The sequence below is a fragment of the Medicago sativa genome, chromosome 4, assembly GCF_051527215.1.
Source record: "Medicago sativa cultivar Bolivia chromosome 4, Bolivia_mono, whole genome shotgun sequence".
NCBI lineage: Eukaryota > Viridiplantae > Streptophyta > Magnoliopsida > Fabales > Fabaceae > Medicago > Medicago sativa.
The window spans coordinates 12,632,104-12,651,540 of NC_140752.1; the positions used below are offsets into that span (position 1 = coordinate 12,632,104).

At 34.0% G+C, this 19,437-nt stretch overlaps 1 protein-coding gene and 1 pseudogene across 2 annotated transcripts; one reads left to right on the plus strand and one right to left on the minus strand.

The window, feature by feature from the left end:
* The first annotated feature begins 10,183 nt into the window (after positions 1-10,183).
* LOC146926413 (uncharacterized) lies at positions 10,184-16,112 on the plus strand. The gene is made up of 3 exons (XM_085706905.1): positions 10,184-10,783; positions 11,156-11,890; positions 15,852-16,112. Exons 1-3 carry the CDS (start codon positions 10,184-10,186, stop codon positions 16,110-16,112), a joined length of 1,596 nt encoding a protein of 531 aa, XP_085563031.1.
* A 1,055-nt stretch (positions 16,113-17,167) lies between these two features.
* Positions 17,168-18,560, minus strand: LOC146926414 (aspartic proteinase CDR1 pseudogene; annotated as a pseudogene). The gene has a single exon (XR_015034128.1). The product of XR_015034128.1 is annotated as an aspartic proteinase CDR1 pseudogene (transcript).
* Between the last annotated feature and the right edge of the window lie 877 nt (positions 18,561-19,437).

Genomic DNA, 19,437 nt, shown 5'->3' on the forward strand with positions numbered 1-19,437 from the left:
TTTCCAGGAGTATAAGATAAGAGATTCACCTTGAGATTTCTAACTTGGTGAGGGCATCAATAGTCTACGAAAAAGTATTATGCATGTCTTCAAACTCCTTGCACTACTTTTCTTCACCCAATTCGTTGGCTTTCATGGACTCAATTGATTTTGTTAAATCTACATCAACCTGTTACATAAACACATAAAAAATCCCAACGAATTCAAAAACTATAGTTCTAAGATATGTTCTTATACTGCTAAACAAAACTATCGTGTATGAATATTCACTAATAAATAGACATATTCACTAATAAATATTCACTCAATTTTTTTTTTATTAACAAATTTGTACTTTGTATCCTTAAACATAACATAATAATAAAAACATCAAAAACAACTATATTGTCAGAGACATTGACATAATTACTCAAACTATGTGATAAATCATTTGATTCTTATTTATTTAAGATTTGTTATTCTAACAAAATCTGATAATAAAATTCTAAATATCGAGAAAGAAAAAAAACATTGACACACCTTTAGAAAATGGAGATATTCATCAATGTCCGTATAGCTAGAAGGACATTTCATTATATTTTTTTTAGGATGAAGCTCTATTCCATTCATATTTCTTTCTCTCACAAGGGTTTGACCAGCAAAAACTCCTTCCAAACATGCCTTGCAAAAACTATGGCCACATGGTGTTGTCACTGGTGTACCCATAATATTTTTGCAAATCAGGCAAGAGAACCCTATATATATAAAATAAAAGATGTTAATATACTTTAACCAATATTATCAAAATTGAACGGGCAAGACATCTAGATTCTAGATATCATATAGAAGATGTTAATATTCTTTGAATTGTTTGAATTAGAAAAAAGAAAAAATAACAATGGAAAAAATTGAAATTCCTCCATAAATTCGTATCACAAAATTTAGAGACGAAATTAGAGAGAGAGAGTTCACGTTGTCGATCCCTATCTGAGGTCCTACACATGTAATTGATTAAGATTCAATTAATTAAATTAACTAAATCCATGATGCATTAAGCTCAAATTTTGAAATTCCATGTCGTGAGTTAGATGAACAACCTAACCATCATAGATGTTGTAAGCCTCAAACATACAAAAAGTAACAACGGGCAGATACGTAGATTAAAGATTATTTGGATTGACTTATTTGATTTTGTCTATTGAAATATATTTACTGGCATAAACACTTGTGAGAGCTTATAAAAATCAGTTTATGATGTAATCTATTTTCAACTTATTTCAATCATTTATCAAGGATAGCCTAGGAAAACAGATTGACTTTATTTTATCATTTGTTATAGAAATAACTTATATGATAAGTGCTTAATTATGTTTTCTATGCAAGTAGAGCCTAGATGTGATAATACCTGTTTAATTTGATAACAAAAACTGTGCTTAATTTCGTTGGAGTGATTTCTTAGATGTGCTTATAATTTTTCAGTATTCTCTCTAGAATATGTCCCTAAGAGCGTTTATAAGTTAATTTTACCTCACTTGTATGAAGCAAAATATTGACCTATGAAAATTATTGAACAATTTTTTTTGGATTTTATGAATATGTACAAAAAATTAGGACACTCAATTAAAATTCATTGTTTTGTTTTGACCAAATCTTTTTTATTGTTTTGTCATGTCATCTCCCTCTTATGTGCAATTGATTTGACACTCCTATGCACAATATACATGTGTGTGTGACAAAACACAATCACTAAATCACTAAAATATATTATTTATTTATTTTTAAAGTAATTATCAAAAGTTAAAACAAAGAAGTGAAAACTGAAATTTACAAAAGAGAAAACAAGATCAAGTAAAGAACAAATTAGAGAAACTTACCTCACTGTTTTTCCAATTCCACCCATGCCCAAGGCTGCTCCACAGAGGTTGTGGCCGAGCCTCGACGGTCATTACACACCTTGCCTCCTAGTGGCAGCTTAAACTAGAAGGCTACTGCTTTGGAAAGAGAAGGATGAAAGAAGAGTGAAATCAGATAAAGAGAGTTGCTAGTGGGTGAATAGTTAGAATGTTGAAAAAGAGAGCCCTGACTTGTTGATATCGAAATGGTCACTTATATATTAATAAGTCATATCTCTAATGTATTTATCATTAATTACACCAGATTGCATATCACAAATTAAGGATCCGTTGAAATCTCAATTGTTTCATAGCAAATGACTGACTGAGAGAGAAAGAAATATGGGAAAACGAGTTTTAAAGATGGAAGTCGAGAAACATATGGAAACAAATTGAGAGTATCAATTTTCATAATTGATTGCGTATCAAATCAAAATTATAGTTATTTGCATTTCACATTTTTCAATTCTAGCATAATTGATAGTTACGTCAGTTCAATTCTAGTGTAATTGACATTAATGGTTTGTTTGATGTGAACATCATAAAAATGCACGAACGTGTTAACTGAGGCACTTCACCTCTGAAGCCCCGATACTCCAAAAATGACGACGAATCATATCCGACATGTATCCGATACCGATACGTCTCGATATGTCCCGATACGCGTATCAAAGAAGTATCGGGTAATTAAATTTATTTAAAAATTAAATTAATTACCGATACGTGTCGGATACGGCTAACTTATACCCCGATACGGATAAATAAACCGATACTTCATTCGATACGTAGGCAAGATATTTTTATTTTTTATTTAGCTTTTAATTAACCCACTTCATTTTAAAAGAATAATAATAATTAACCTACTTCATTGGATACGTTGGACTATGAAGTTCTTTATGGATAGCTAAACTGTCTTTTTTGGGTAGTACTGATGATGATTTTTTGAGATAGTACTAATGATGTCTTTTTATGATAGTACTTAACTTAAGATATGTAATTGTCACTTGTTTGCTCATTTTGAGTAATTTGAATGTTAGTTTATCATCAATTTTACTAATGTTTATATATTGTGCATTTATATATTTAATTTTAAATTTGATATTTTAAACGTATCTCAGCCGTATCGTATCGGAAATTTTGTAAATTTTTCCGTATCGCCGTATCGGTATCGTATCGTATCGGTATCGGGGCTTCATTGCACTTCACTTGCGTTTTTTTAATAGAAAGAGTAATTATATGATAGTAATACTTGCAGTACACGGGATTGTTGATGTCAAAATTGATTTTTATTAAAAATAATAATAATAGTTCCTCTTACTATAATATGATCGAAGTAAACCACGTAATTAGTACACATTAAAAAATATTGTAACATTCCTTCAAAAAAAAAAAATATTGTAACATGTATTATAAAACGGTACTGTGTTAATTAGATCTCTTGTTTAACTTGCTACTATGGTTAGTGATGATTTGAAAGAGAATTCACAATACTACTTTATATCATCGCTTATATTATTAAAAAAATAATAATAACTTTTTGTATTTTTATAAAAAAAAATCTTTGTATTTGATTCATAAGAATATTCTATCACTTTTTTTTGTTAAGAATAATTTTATCATTTAAAGATAATATATATTTTTTTTTTTTTGGTCTAGTAGCCTAGTGGCTAGAGCTCACACAATTAAATATGGAGAAGTGGGGTGTCCGGGGTTCGAACCCCCAGCCCCTGCATAAATTATACAATGTCCCTGCCAATTGAGTTAAGCTCACAGCACTACTAAAAAAACAAAAATTAGTGAGGGAAATTTAGTGAGGAAAAACATGAAATCCCTCTCAAATTCCGTCACTAAATTTTGCGACCAAGAAATTTATGAGTGATTTTATTTTTTCCGTCACTAACTTCCCTCTCTAATTTTGCATTTTCTAGTAGTGCAGGGACAAATAATATATATCTTATCATGTTCATAAATACATGAAAGGATTATTAGCAGCTGTTAAAGTTTGAATTTTGGTCTTTATTGAAGCATTCATTTATGCCTCTCCTCCATGCACTAGTTGCTTCTCCATCGTTGTTTTCCACGGCGTATAATTTCTCACATGAATCTTCTGTATGCCCTAACTTTCCAAGTAGTAACAAAAGATGCCTAGTAGTTCATATTTGAGATTATCTATAACAGTCGCCCTCCCCTTTGTTCTTGACACATTGTGCAAACCAATGACTTCCTGACATCCACCATAATTCTAATTCTCATATATCGTCTCCAGAAATGCCAACTGTTTTTCTCATCGTACTCCAGAAGTTCACCCACACAGTTTCCTACATTCGGTCCCACCGTTTCCGCCATATAGTCCACTGATAAATTATGCACTTGAATCCAAAAGGGAATTGTGTTAAGCATTACTTGTTCCGGATTCTACCCCTCTGCCATTGCTCCCAAGATCATTATTTGTTTATTGAAAAACTATGGCCCCCATCTTAGTGCCTTCTGGATATTTTGTTGATGGAAATATTGAAAGATGAAAACCCTACCTTGATCTCTCTTATCTCCACACCTTTCACTAGTCACCAGATACCCTACATATGTTCCTTCATCGTATGTGTTCTGACTTGTTTATTTGATAAGAATCTCCCAATCAGACACAACTTTGGATCAAAACCTCTTCCACCCCATACCAATTCTTCCTTTGGGATTTCAATCTCATCGTCTTCCTCTTTCAAATGTAGGATCTCCATGACTATTGGTTAAATTGGAGAAAAACTTGTAAGGAAATGACAAGTTATCAAGTGCTTGTAATGATCTCACTCTAAGAGTGTGTTTGGATGGGGGAATATTTTGAGGGAATGTAATGTTATGAGGGAATTCAAATACTTTGAGGTGAATTTCATTGTTTGGATGGGGGAATGTAATGTAATGTAATGGTGAGGAAATGTAATGTTACGAGGGAATTCAAATCCTTTAAGGTAAATTGCCTAGAATTTTAAATTCTTTAAAATTTCCAAATTACCTAATCCAAACACACTCTAAGAAAACTCTATTTTAGTAAACAATGGAATTCTCACTAAGGAGGGAAAATTAACTTCTCACTAAGGAGAGAAAACTCACTCTATAAAAAACAATGAAAACTAACACTATTTTTTTAGGGTATGTCGACAAGAATACAACCTTTTCGACAAAAATACAACCCTTTTAGAAATCATAATTATGTTTAATAGTTTGTAAATATTGGTAAGTATTATCAATTAGTTTTAACAGTTGGTAAATATTATCATGTATTTTTTCTTACTATTAAGATACATTTAAGTATTCTCTCTATCCCAAAATAACTAACATTTTTGTAAAAAAAAAAAGCTATAAAATGACTAATCCATTTTAATTTTCAATACAAGATTAATTTTTTCTTTTCTAAATTGTACTCTCTAATTGACTGCGTACATAATTATTAGAGCATCTCCAATAAAAGGTGTTTTGCTTAATAGCATGTAGAGTTTATCAGCTACGTACCTTCATAGAAGAAGTAATGTTTGTACAAGTATCTTATCTCTTTTGCATAATCATGGCCCCATGGGAACAAGGGGAAGCTACAACAGTGGGTCCACTTGTGAACAGTTCATCAATGGTTTAGAGAAGACCTATTTCTTTCACTCTTTCTTTGCACCAATTTTGAATTTACCTCCGTAGCTCTCTTTTACCCTTTTCTTTTTAAAGCAATGCAATGAAATCTCTTTTCAAAATTTTCTTACCAACTTTTTTAAAATGGTCAATATTAGTTGTTATTTTTATTACAAGGAGAATTAAACATGTAACCTTCTTATGACTCTTTTTTTTTTTTTGGTTACAACCTTCTTATGACTCTAATCCTTATTTTCTTCATCACCTCCTTTCTGGATTATTTAATAAGTCCACAATCTCTCCATATGTTCTACACTTTAACTCTTCATCCCTTAGTAAATTTGTAGACATTTAGATTTGGATTCTTTCGTGCTTGTTTGCTAGTTTAGGGTAAGAGTAGATGCATACTCACACAACTCGGATCACAAAGAAACCCGATCCATTCAATTTTATATCCCTACAAAATAAAAGTTTTAGACATATATATAATACAACCAAATTTATAAACACGTGATGAAAAAAAAACAATGTAGAAAAGAAGAGACTAAATAGTTATTAATTCTAATTCTAAAAGATAGTTTAACTCAAAATGTATAAAACTAGATTCTTAAAAAAAAAAAATTAATATAAAACCAGAAAGGATAAGAATTTCCCACAGTCCACACCAACAATGGTACACAAAAAATAGTTCAGAAGAAAATTTAGAGTAAACTAGAAAGTACTATTAAATCAACAATAATTGTAACCTTTTCAACCGATTTCACATTTTTACAAAATTTCCTACCCTTGAAACCACCTCTTTCTTCTTGATGAAGTGAGTCAACAGCCTTATTTGGTTAAGTTGCTTCCTAAATAGTAACCAACCACCATACCATAAATATAGTACATCATATCATAAAATTAATTCACATAATAAGATTACAGATAAATTTTCCTATTAACTGGACAACTATGTTTCTTAGGTTAACGATTTTGCCCAACCTCTCCATCAAGGGTATTGATATTGAACTTTAACAAAGAGAGAGGGAGGACAACATCTATAATCTAAGGAACATAATTTTGTTCTTATTGTTGTTTTAATCAAGGTTGTTAAAACCGGGACTATACTTCAGGTCGAAAGGGAATAGCAAAATCGCGACTTGAAAAATCGCAATCAAAATCGAAGGATTTTACTCAAGGACTTTTGTAGAATCGATAGAGAAAATTGTAAAATCGCAATCAAAATCGATGGATTTTACCAAAAAAATATAATACTAAATATATGTTATAAATATAGTCATAAACGACTTAGTTTATAAGAAATCGTAAAATCGCAATCAAAATTGATGGATTCTGCCTATTTTAGGATTCCACTAGAGCCGTTCGCTTACAGGTTCGCTTAAGCGTACAGCAGGTTCGCTTAAGCGAACAACTTTAGACAACACTTTTGACAGCTTTAGACATCATTTTTTGAAAATGTTCCGAAATGTTTCGGTGGTCCAAAAATGTCATTCGAGCTCCGTTTCTTGCAAAATTTTATTAAAATATGAACCCCTCAATTCCAAGAGTCTAAAATACAATTCCAAACAAGTTTTTAAATAAAGGAAAGGCACGGTAAATCATTGACAATGTTTGTTGACAAATGATACGCTAGAGTGATAAGTTATGCAATATGTTCTGGTAGTGATGAACTAAGAAGGGGAATGAATGTATAGCCTCGACATAGCTTGTCGAGAACTAGAATGGTAACAAGAATTCCAAGGCATGACTAATATATGTACTAGAATGTTAAGTATAGTAAGACGCGAAGTGAAAACTCTTCGCACATGAGCTAGAATGACTAAGCAAGTATGTAAGTCGTGGATTGATAAGTTATTTCTCTCCCCCATGTTTAAATATATACATGAATGAAAAGTATGAAGTTACCACTAATCGGATCGATCAAGGTTTCGAGGTAAACATGTAAGCATGTATAGGTTTAGCCCTTCATGAACGACAAGACCATGACTAATATAATGTAGGTGGCATGTCTCTTGCTATCCATGCCAGGGGGATACAAGGGGTTTTCATGATTAGAATGGTTCAAGCCGCAAGGAACCCGCATGTCACTGAGTAATCAAGATGTAGGTGTTCGTGTCTCTTGTTATCCACGTCAGGGGTATACAAGAGGTTCTCCAAGGGGAACAATTCAAGTCGTAAGGGAGCCGCATGACACTGAGGGAGTCCGATGTACCTTAGCTAGGATTACATCGGTCATGTATGGGATTGTACTCGGGGTTACTCCACCCGGGGCTCTCCGTAAAATGAATCAAGATAATGAATGTTTGTTCAATGCTAACAGAGTGAATGAACTTATGCACGTTTATGTATGTTATGACTATAATTGTGTTTATGAAAGAATGGATACATATACGACTATGTTAACGATCAAGAGCACATGATGCTATTATCAAGTACAAGTTATGTAAAACAAGTAAAGAATGTAATACCGATGACGATCTTAGGTTTCCCTAATCGTCCGATTTAGAATCGTGTCATGATTACGTTATGTTTAGGTCTCGATACGTAGAGCATATTCTTGGCAATGCGGTTTTAGATTCCCCTCGACCGCCATGACACGTATAAGAAGTGAAGCCTATAACAAGTTAAGATGAGCCTACGACGGATCTAGTATGCACTACCGTCTAGGAAAGCATGACCACACACGTATTATCAACCGTCAGGTTGTATTGTAGACACGTGGTGACCGTAGGTTTCCCCTGAGGTTACCTATAACCTAGGATTTAGGGGAACTCACTGAGACATTATGTCTCATCCCAATCCTTATTTGTTTCAGATAAACAGGTCAGATGGCAAGCTAGTAGCTGAATGGATGTTTCAACAAGTGATCGTTCGTACTCGCAGCAGGATGTTATGGATATTTAAGAACGTATTTAGTATACTTTAGAAAAGATGAGTTGTAATATCATTGTACGAACGCATGTTGTTATATAAATACTCATTCGAAGTCTTATTGTTGTAAATTTTAATGTATCCAGTACTAATAAGAACACATGTACTAAACTTTCTAGATATGTTTAGTATGGGTGTTACATGAGCACAAAGACTCAGTAACATAGAATATAAAATGAATTATGATGCTCTCAGCCATGCCTGGTGTACTAGGCATAGAGAAAATCCTCTCACTAATATTACTAAAATAATAAATTCTTGCACCTAATAACCATATTACAAAATAAAGATGATTTCTATATATAGGTGTCTTTATTCTTATATTAAATTAAATGTAGTTGTTAATTACTTTAGCTCGACACTCAGGATTTTCCTTTCTACTGGATTTCAATTGTCTTCCAGGTTTGCCCTGCAGTGTCATTCATTTTATCTGAATACTTAGGATTTGCCTTTCTACTGGATTTTCATCGTTTCCCAGATTTGCCCTGCAATATTATAATCTAACTGAACACTCAGGATTTTCCTTTCTATCGGGGATCCATTGTTACCCAGGTTTGCCCTGCAGTGTTAAAATTTAACTGAACACTCAGGATTTGCCTTTCTACTGGAGATCCATTGTTACCCAGGTTTGCCCTACAGTGTTATTATTATCTTATTCTTCTTTTCATGTTTAAGTTGTCTTGAGCATGAGTATATTTAAGAATATTTACCTGCTAGTGAAGAGATGACACAAAGGCGTAAACAAACATTCATATAGTTAAAGCAAAATTAAACACTAGTAGTCAGTCACACATTCACCAAACTAGTTTAGAATCTTGCAACTTAGACAACTCAATTCATAAAATCACTACAAATCACATAATCAATATAAAATTACAAGACTTCTCAGTATTTAAGTAGTAAAAGTAAGCTTTCAAACCTAATTGGTTTCACTCAAAATTGATTCAAATTGCTCACTCTATACTCGATTTAACTCAGCTACGTCATCATGTTTTTATGCAGAAAATAATCGTATTTCATTCGCTCCCAATCTACTATAGCGCATATAATTATCTAATAACAACTAATTATCTCATTCCCATCAATCATAAATATTCTATCATGAAAAACATAATAATAACCATACTATTATTTCTAAATCTACCCAAAACAGAATTTGTAAACGAAATCAATAATTAGAACACATTCTCTAGCATGCAAACAACAATAGAGAAAGAACATTCATAAATCATAAATCAATTTTATTAACCCTAAGTACACCCTAGAGAGGTTTTAAGGTTTAATTTGGGTTTAAGACTATGTTACCTTAAATTCCCTAAACGGAGATACGCAGGTTGTTGAGATATATGCCCTATTCTTGAAAGCTAGCTCAAAATTGCTTCCTCATTTTTCTCTATTTTCACGAGCAGCAGAAGGAAAACAAAGGGGAATGAGTGTTTCTTCTGTTATTGATTGATGGTGAGGAAAATATTGGAATTGCCTTCTCTTCTTCCCTCACGGTCTAACACCTCTCTATCCTTTCCATTTTCCTTTTTTTCAAGAGTATTACTTTTCCCACCCTATGACCTTCTCGCGCGCCCTATTTGTTTTACCAAAATACCCTTTATCCGAAAAATATATTCCGGACAATATTCGGAATGTATAATCCGTACCGTTTGAAAATCACCCTGTCTCGTGAGGACTTGCGAAACTTGGGGTTGGTCAGTTGAAATACAATCCGGATAACATAATCTGGACATAAGAGTTGTATTCCGGTTGTGAAGTCTATGATGGCTGCATGGATGGTTATTGTGGACTCCGACACGGAGGAAGCATATATTGATAATTGGACCCGGTTCAAAGTTGTATGCGCAAAATTTCCTAAGTTTTTGGATTATGTTGAAAAGACAATTTTGGATCCGGTTAAGGATAAGTTTGTGAGGTTTTGGGTTGACAAACACCTTCATATGGGGAATACTACAACAAACAGAGCTGAATCTGCACACGCTCGGTTGAAAAAGTATCTGAGTAGTAGTATGGGTGATTTGAGCACAAACTGGAAATCCGTTCATGCCATGCTAGAGTTGCAACATACCGCAATACATGCTTCATTTCAGACGAGCATTATCATGCTTGAACATCGGTTCAAAGACAAGGTGTTGTGGTCTAGGTTGATCCGGAACATTTCAAGGGAAGCTTTGCATCATCTCGTAGTGGAGTACAATAAAGCACTTGAAATTGGTACGGATAAATCAAGATGTGGTTGTTTGAGTTTGATCACATACGGGTTACCGTGTGCATGTATGCTAGCTTTGAAGATCAAGAACGGCACCACCATTCATTTGGAAGAAATTCACACCCACTGGAAGAGGTTGGGGTTCGAGTACGAGGTTGACCCGAAGCTTAAAAAAGAAGACATCTCTCTATTGCCAGAATGAGATATTCTCCAGATTTTTTTTTCAAAACTGTCTCTGTTTATGTTCTGCCCAGGATTTCTGTTTCTGTATTATGTACTGGTGCAATCCGGATTATATAATCCGGACATAACAGTTGTATTCCGGAATATGTAATCCGGATAAGTAGCATTTACGCCCCATGCAAGTGCATTTAAGGCTCATGCAAAGGGTGTATCAGGAAGTTCCGGATTATACAATCCGGATTAGCTTGTCTATTTCGCATTGTATAATCCGGAAGTCACCAGTAGTAACAGAATGGCATGTTTCTGACTGGTTTTCCTCTGACTGTTTTGTTACACATTGTAGGCGCGGTTCAAGGACGCCGATTACAACATGAAAGTGCATTTGAAAGAACAATTCCGGCAATTTGTTTTACCGGAAACCACCTCTATGCGTCCATCGCCAAATAAGGTCACCACCAAAGGAGCTCCAAAGAAAGATAAGCAAAGCATTCGATCGACAAGGCGGTCCCCTTCCCTATGGGAGATTGTTGACTCCCAAGAGCAAGAAACACAGGGTTCACAGACACGGTCAACAGGGACAATTAGAAAGAGAGCACGGAAAAGCAACATGTCTCCTACTCCTCCTAAGCCAATTCCAAAAAATCCCAAGAAGCCAACACCCGTTGAGGTCCACATACCAAACAAAGACCAAATCCCAATTTGGATGCATGGCTTTATTGAAAAGGTTACGGATGTACCCGGTGATGGCCATTGTGGGTTCCGAGCAGTTGCGGTCCTACGTAACTTGACTGTTGATGATCACGTAATAGTCCGGTACAACCTTTACAAAGAGCTTATCGGTGTAGAAAATGACCGCTATCGGAGGATGATTAATGATGATAGGCGGTATAAAGAGGTCTTGGACGCTCTATCCTACTCCGGTATTGGCAATGCACCACCGGATAAATGGATTACAATGCCGGATATGGGGTTCCTCATCGCACAGAAATTCAACCAAACTGTTGTAGTGTTGTCCATTGGGAAATCAGAAACCTTTTTCCCTCTATGTGGTCCACCGCTGTTTTATCTTGGTTTTCGGGTGTCAAACATTGATTACGTTTGAACCTTTTTAACCGGTGATATCTTATTTTTTCTTGGGAAGGGAAAAAGTAAGCAAAACCCTTGAGAATCGAGGTCCGGGAGTTGTTTTCGCTACGGGAAGGTGTTAGGCACCCATAACGACTATAGTATCCTATAGGAACCGTCTTTAATTTCTACGCGCGCGCTTTGTTTTTAAATGCTATTTTGAAATGATATTTGAGCCTAAAGGTATTCTAAGTGAAGAATTGGAGGGAGAAGAATGTTTTTGGATTTTTATTTTATTTGAATTGAAGGAATTTTGTTCCTTGCCTACGTACCCGATTAAGGGATCAAATCCACCGTAGTTCTCTTCCAAAAAATGTTTTTGTTTTTGTTGGTTGATTTTAAGTTTGAAAATGGGATTTTGAAGAATAGAAAGAGGCCTCAAGGGCATGGGATTGTAAAAAGTGGGGTTGAATTAGTCATTTTGCAAAAGAAGTCAAGTATGATTATTTTTCATTGAAATTTGATTAAGAAAATGGAAAAGGAAAATTCAATGGGATTTTGATCCCAAGGTTTATTTTGAAAATGATTTGAGTGAAGTTTGTTCAAGTTTTTTGGAAAATGATTTTTTTTCTAAGTATAAATCCTAGGCATTCATCTAAACATACAATCCTAGACATACATCTAAACATTCATATTCTAGCTATATACCTAAAGTGGTGTGTGCATGTGTCGGTGCTTGTGTCGGTGTACATCATTAGAGTCCATTGTCCTTTACATCATTTGGCCTAGTTACACACTACTTCCTTGTGAGAACTTAATCCCACACAAATGAATTAAAGGCAAAAGAAATGTAAAGGAATGGGATGAGAAAGTGTGATAGGGAGTATGCTTATGATGTATGAGGCATGAAACACAAGAAAATGGTTAGTAGCACATGATAATATGGAGAAAAATAAGGCAAGAAAGGTACTATAATAAAAGCATGGAATCTAACACAAAATAAACCAAACCAAATGCAAAATATGACTAAGAATTCACTCATAAAATGCAAGCATCATAGAGCTCACAACTCTCATAGTCTCGTACATTTTTTCTAAAAGTATACATTCTATTTCAAAGAGTGAGAATTGAGACCACATGATGAGCCTTACATTCTTAAGTGAATTTAGACATATTTACACAAATTATTCACAAATGTGACTTGCAAGCCAAGCAACTAACTAAACTTCACACACAAGTATCAAAATCATGTTCAAACAGTGGCTAAAAAGTTATAGAAACACATATCATGTATCACAAGTGTGCATCAAGGATAAGAAGCAAAGTTGAACCAATTTTCACCAATTTTTTAACATAAAATTCAAGAAATAACACTAAAATTGTCTATATATTTTTTATCAAATTTTCCAGTGTAAAAGTATTAGCAAAACACCAAAAAACATCAAGAAAACATGGAAAAATGCTTGGGAATTTTTTGCAAAAGATTTTGATACACAGGAGGTGCAGGAAGCAAAGTCCAGGGGTGCACATAGCAAGAAATGAGCAAAAACGAGGGATCCAGTAAAAAGTGACCCAGGCCCAAGGTTCTTGATGGATCTTGGACTATCCAGATGCCTCAGAGGCGTTGGATTGATCCAAGTCCATCACAAACCTAGATCTAAGGGCTGGAAACGTATGGCGCACAATAAGGCAAACAAGACCACCATAACAAGGCATCCAGACCATCCACGTCACCACTGCATGCATCTAACGTTGTAAAACGAAAGGGAGACCGGTCTAGAAGTGAACCAGACTGGCTCAGGTGAACCGGTCTGGTTCACTCTCTTATAAAAACGTGGAGACCGGTCCACCTTTCATTCCAAACCTAGGTTTCTCTTTCTTCTCTTCAGACTCTCTCGTTCTCTCTTGTTCTCTCATGGCCTCTTTCATGATTTTCACACATCAAACATGATTTTTGGACTATAAACTATGAAGCAACACTCAAATCAAACATAGAATGAACATGAAACACTTCGATCTTTGCTATTTTCTGAAGAAAGTCGTTCAAACCGTTCGATCTTGACATTTTCGAAGAGAAAGAGTTCGAAACGTTTCGATCTATGTGTTCTTTGAAGAAGGATGCTCAAAACGTTTCGATCTACGTATTTTACACAGGTTTGATTTTGGATCTTTACGGTTTTTAGGGTTTTAACTTTCTTTTCGAATTTTTCTGAAGCAAAACCCTAATTCGAACTACTTTCTTCACTGATTATGGATTTGAACCTCAATTTATGAAATAAACGGTGAATCTTGGACGATTCACATTTCTAGGGTTTCGTTCGAACTTCTTCGAATCTTTTTCAAAATCTTCCTTCGATTCACCGTTTATTCTTGATTTCAAACCTTCGATGATGATTATGAGGCAAAAACGAGAGGGTTTTTCTTGAATATACCTGGATTTGTTTGGAGATTCGAACGAAAGATCCTTGAGCAAGCTTCGGCTTCTTCTGGTAAGCTTCGAGACCGAAAATAAATCGGTGTTTTGATCTTCTTCTTCTTCGAACTGATTTGATCTTGCTTCGATCCTCTTCTTCTCTTCCCCAAATCCCTGTGATCGTATGATTCGTCACTCCAGTGACAAATTCATGCTTGAATTGCAGGGAACAAGCTCGATGATGATGATTACGCAATGTAATCCCTGAGAGTTTGTTGAATCCGAAAATATTTTGATGAATTGCAAGCTTTTGATTTCGATTCTTGAAAACTTGTGTTGATTTTCGTGGATTTGGCAATGAATTGGTGAATTTGTGATCGTTTTGATTCGAATTTGTGGCGAATTGGTGTAATTTGGTGTTTGTTACGGTGGTTTCAATGGCTGAAAGATTCTGTTAGGGTGGCGCGTAGGGCGCGTGAAAAGGGTTGTGACTGTATTTTGGTGAGTTGGCAATGAGTGTGTGGCTCTGTGATGATGATGTGTTGTATTTATAGCTGACATGTGTATTGCCTTGACCAATGGACCTGTGACACCTGGATTGGATTCTAACTGATTTGGCCTTGACCTATTTTGGACATTTGGACCTTTTTGCAATTTTGAGAACTTAAGGGACTGATCTGCAAAATAAAAGAACTAACAAAAAGATGACCTGGACAAAAAAGACCATTTTGCAATATTTGGAACTTTGGGGACCAAAATGTAATTGACTAAAAAAAAGAGAACTTTAAACGAAAATTGACCTAAAATTAATCAAAGACTTAAAATAAAATGACAAAAGGGCCAAAATGCAAATTTTAGAATTTTTAGGACTTAGAATGAAATTTAAAATAAAATTGGATTAAAATTGGTAAAAAAACGTAAAGTGAGACGATTAAAATTGACAAAACGGACTAAAACGAACCAATGGCTTAAATGAGGTACTTTAAAGTAACCTCTCTCTGCCGAAATTTCGTGTGAAATGACCAAAATGCCCCTGGGGCTAAAACGACTAAAATGACTCAGATGCACATTTTAAAATGGATTTTAACAAGGAATTAGAGCAAGACCTTATGCAAACAAAGTTAAAAGACTCAGAGACAAATTTTAGAAATCAAACAGGGTTTTAACATATGAAAAGACTAAAATGCCCCTAGGGGCTAAACTGACTCAAAATGACTTCAAATGCAAATTTTGAACTGGATTTTGACATGAGATTGAAACAAGGACCTATACAAACCAAATTAAAAGACTCAAATAATTTTCAAAGGTTAAGATGAGTTGAGTGCAGGAAATGACTAAAATACCCTTGCATGTAAATTTTGCAAATAACATTGAAATAAAATGCGGAGAAAGATGCAATTAATCAGAGACATATCAAATGACTTGAAATGCAAGAAAGGAAGAATTGATTAGTATTTTTAGGTCCAAAATTAGGGTATAACAACCGCCGCCTCCAACTATCGATCCGTTGATATGTCTTGCATATGTGAATGACAACCATTTTATGGCCTTGAAATTGAAGGATGGTTGTCCGATTCCTCCCACTTCCGCTCTATGGAGACAATACCATCGAGAGGATGCAGACACATGGCCTGATAGATATGTCAACCGGATGGCAGATTATAATGAGCTAAGTCGGGCGACGGGTGTTGAGGTCATAGAAGATGATGAAGAGTTGTACGTTGTTGAAAATCTTGATCCCGATGAGAGGGTTGGTGCTGGTCCTGCTCTTGGTGTGAAGGTTGAAGTGGATGATAGTCCCATTGATCTTTCGGCGCCATAGATTAGATATATATCATTAGTTTAGTTGAAATGTATATCATTAGGTGAAATGTGTAATGATATAAATTCAACTTTTTTTGGTATAATGATATATATATATATAATCATTTTTTGATATAATATTTAAGTTAATTGTCTTTTATACAAACATATATAATGATTTATTGAAAAAAAAATGATAAAAACCACAATGACATGAAAATCTGTTTCAGTTCTGTTTCAGTTCTGTGCACTGCTTCATTCCGGATTATATAATCCGGAAATCCCCGAGGGTAATTTTGGAAAAAAATAGGGCGCGCTAGGAAAGACATAGGGTGGGAAAAGTAATACTCTTTTTTCAAAACTAATGGGCATATTAGATGAGATGGGGATGGTGCATGCTTCCTAATTGGTTAAATGGAGAGTGAAAGGTTCTAATTGGAATCCAAAGAGGTGGGCCGTGGCTGAACTTCTTAAAGGAGAGAGATATTTTGTCCCATGATAGTAATTAAGGGTAAAAATGAGTGGGGACATGGTAATTTTCTAGATACTTTCTCTTATTACTAATCTACTTTATTTATCCTCTAATTGTTCCAACAATTCATCGGTTGACAAATAAGATATTAAAATATAAAATATACTACAATATTTTATTTAGACACTAATACTAAAAGGTAAGGTTGGGATGTTACATCTATTATAATAATAATAATAATAATAATAATAATAATAATAATAATAATAATAATAAATTATTTGGTTATGAGAATTGGGGATGTTACAGTAGATCAGATGGAAGAGAGTCAAGTCAAAGAGGGTAGAGGATGACTTAGAAAAACTATAAGAGAAACAATTAGAAATGATTTAGAGGTCAATGAGTTGGAGCCAAATATGGTTTATGATAAAACACTATGGTGTAATTTGATTCATGTAGCCGACACCACTTAGTGAGATAAGACTTGGTTGTTGTTGTTGTTGTTGTTGATGTCATCGTCCTTTTCAAATATTGTCAAATAAAAAGAACAAATATAATGACGAACCCAAAGTAAGTAAATTAACTTTAATAATAAAGAGATATGAAGTAAAAATAAATTATTATTATTATTATAAATTCAAGGAGTAAAGTAAACAAAGTCTACACTCAATATGGTTTGGTACAATCAGTAGGCTTAAAAGACACGATTTTTTGTTGAAGATCATAACCAACCAACAAATTCTGTTGAGCCAAATTCCCAAAGATGCCTTCATTGAGTTGAGATGGGATAAGAGCTAAACAAACAACCCCATCGGCAACTGGAACAAAGGTGCCAATAGAAGGCAACTTTACATCTGCACCTTCAAAATGTGCAGTGATTATAGGAAAATCATATTTATTTGATGTAACAGAATAACAAACGTTAAACATACCACCAGTTGGATCCTTTGCGCGCTTCAGTTTAACCGATTTTACCACAATTGATTCTAAATTATGATAAATACCAGATGGTACAAATGTCAATGTTGTACCTGAATCAACCATGATGTTACCATCAACACTACCATTTGAAAATTCTACTCTTCTGTTTCCAACACTAAATGCTTTCAATGTTGTATAGTAAAAAATTTGTGGATCTTTTTTCACTAAAGGTGTTGACACAACTCCATGACCAGAAACTACAGCAGCTTCTCCGAAACTGAGTTTGCTCGTCGAGTTAGACGACTCTGGCCCCAAACAATAAGAGAACTTTCCACCAATTGATGAACCCAATTGATTTATAAGTGACACGGGTCCATTTCCAAGGCCAACCACACCAGAGCTATTGCCTTCAAACGACACTGTATTTTTATGTCCAAAACCTATCACAGTTTTAGGAAATGAAATAGAAGAACCAGAGGTGGAATCTAATGTAAGAGTTTCCAAACTAAGATCTCCTTGTGATATTGATCCATCACCATACTTAATAGTATATTTGCAAGTTTTATCTTTACTACAAAAGGTAGATTTAGAAGACTTACATTTTTTAGACAAACAAGGAATATTGTTTTTGTAACTTGAGGATTTCAAAGGATTAAAGATAGGAGTCGTTTGGTTGTAACAATGTTCACAAGGCTTAGATTGAAGCCAAACCATGTCACTACCTGTATCAACAATACCATATAACTTAAATGGCGGAGTACCGACTGAATAGGTCATAAGAAACTCACCATTAGCTGGGATCACAGTGGATTTGGGTGTGTTAGTGAGGGAATCTTTGTAAAAATTATTGACGCGGTTGAAGGAACGACGCATGGCATTGGTAACACGTTGGTATTTGTTTTGTGTAGGTTGGTAGAGTGGTGATTTTGAAGAGTCGCGGTGGATGAGTTCAACACTAAAACCATTGTTTAGAGCATTAGAAAGTGAAATCATAAAACAAGAAAAAGAAAAAAATAGAAGAGGAAGAAAATAACACATATTCATTGTTATTATCGCAAAAATATCTGGAGAGGTTGAATTGAAAATAACACATACTCATGGCCTTTTTATACACTCTTTGTCACGTTTCCACAAAAAATTACCATTGTTAGTTCTCCCTATAATATTAATGATTAAAATAAAGAAATTTTTTAGGAAAATTTTATATAGAAATTCTTTTTTGAAGGAAAAGAATTTGTTTTAGGAATTTGTTTTTGAAGGAAATTTGTTTTAGGAAATTGTTATCAAATGATGATATGGTCAAACTTATGCCACGTATTTTTTATTTTTTTTGGAAACTTGTTGAATGTAGGTAATTATATAGAAATTCTTTTTTGAAGGAAAAGAATTTGTTTTAGGAATTTGTTTTTGAAGGAAATTTGTTTTAGGAAATTGTTATCAAATGATGATATGGTCAAACTTATGCCACGTATTTTTTATTTTTTTTGGAAACTTGTTGAATGTAGGTAATTTGATAAAATCAATAGTGCCTGGCACGACTTATACTTTTTTTTTTTTTTTTTATATTTTAAGAAACGACTTGTAGCACCCAATTTTGCTTTTAATTTTTAAACTTTGAAAGAGAAAATTATTATCAAGAACGTTGACGATAATGAACAATTTTATATTTTGTCTCTTGAAATTATAAAATTAATCTTTTACCACTAAACTGATATTTCATGAATATTTTTTTGAGTAATATTTTCTTTTTAGTAATAATACTTAATCAAATGACACCGCCTATTGTTTTATCTATATCTATATTCTATATTATATAAATTTGTGACCTCTCTCAAAGATACATATAGTAATGTTTTTCTCATATGACATATGGCATCTTGAACCAAACCATTTTCTCATATGACATGTGCCATCGTGAACTAAACCAAGGAAATGTTATGAGTTTGGCATT

Bases quoted from the DNA above. Each gene is read 5' to 3' on its own strand.
- LOC146926413 (XM_085706905.1), top strand. From the start codon at position 10,184: ATGGCTGCATGGATGGTTATTGTGGACTCCGACACGGAGGAAGCATAT. The intron at 10,784-11,155 runs GTTGACCCGAAG...TACACATTGTAG, and splicing joins GGTTGGGGTTCGAGTACGAG to GCGCGGTTCAAGGACGCCGA. The intron at 11,891-15,851 runs GTGTCAAACATT...TTGAAATTGAAG, and splicing joins TGTTTTATCTTGGTTTTCGG to GATGGTTGTCCGATTCCTCC.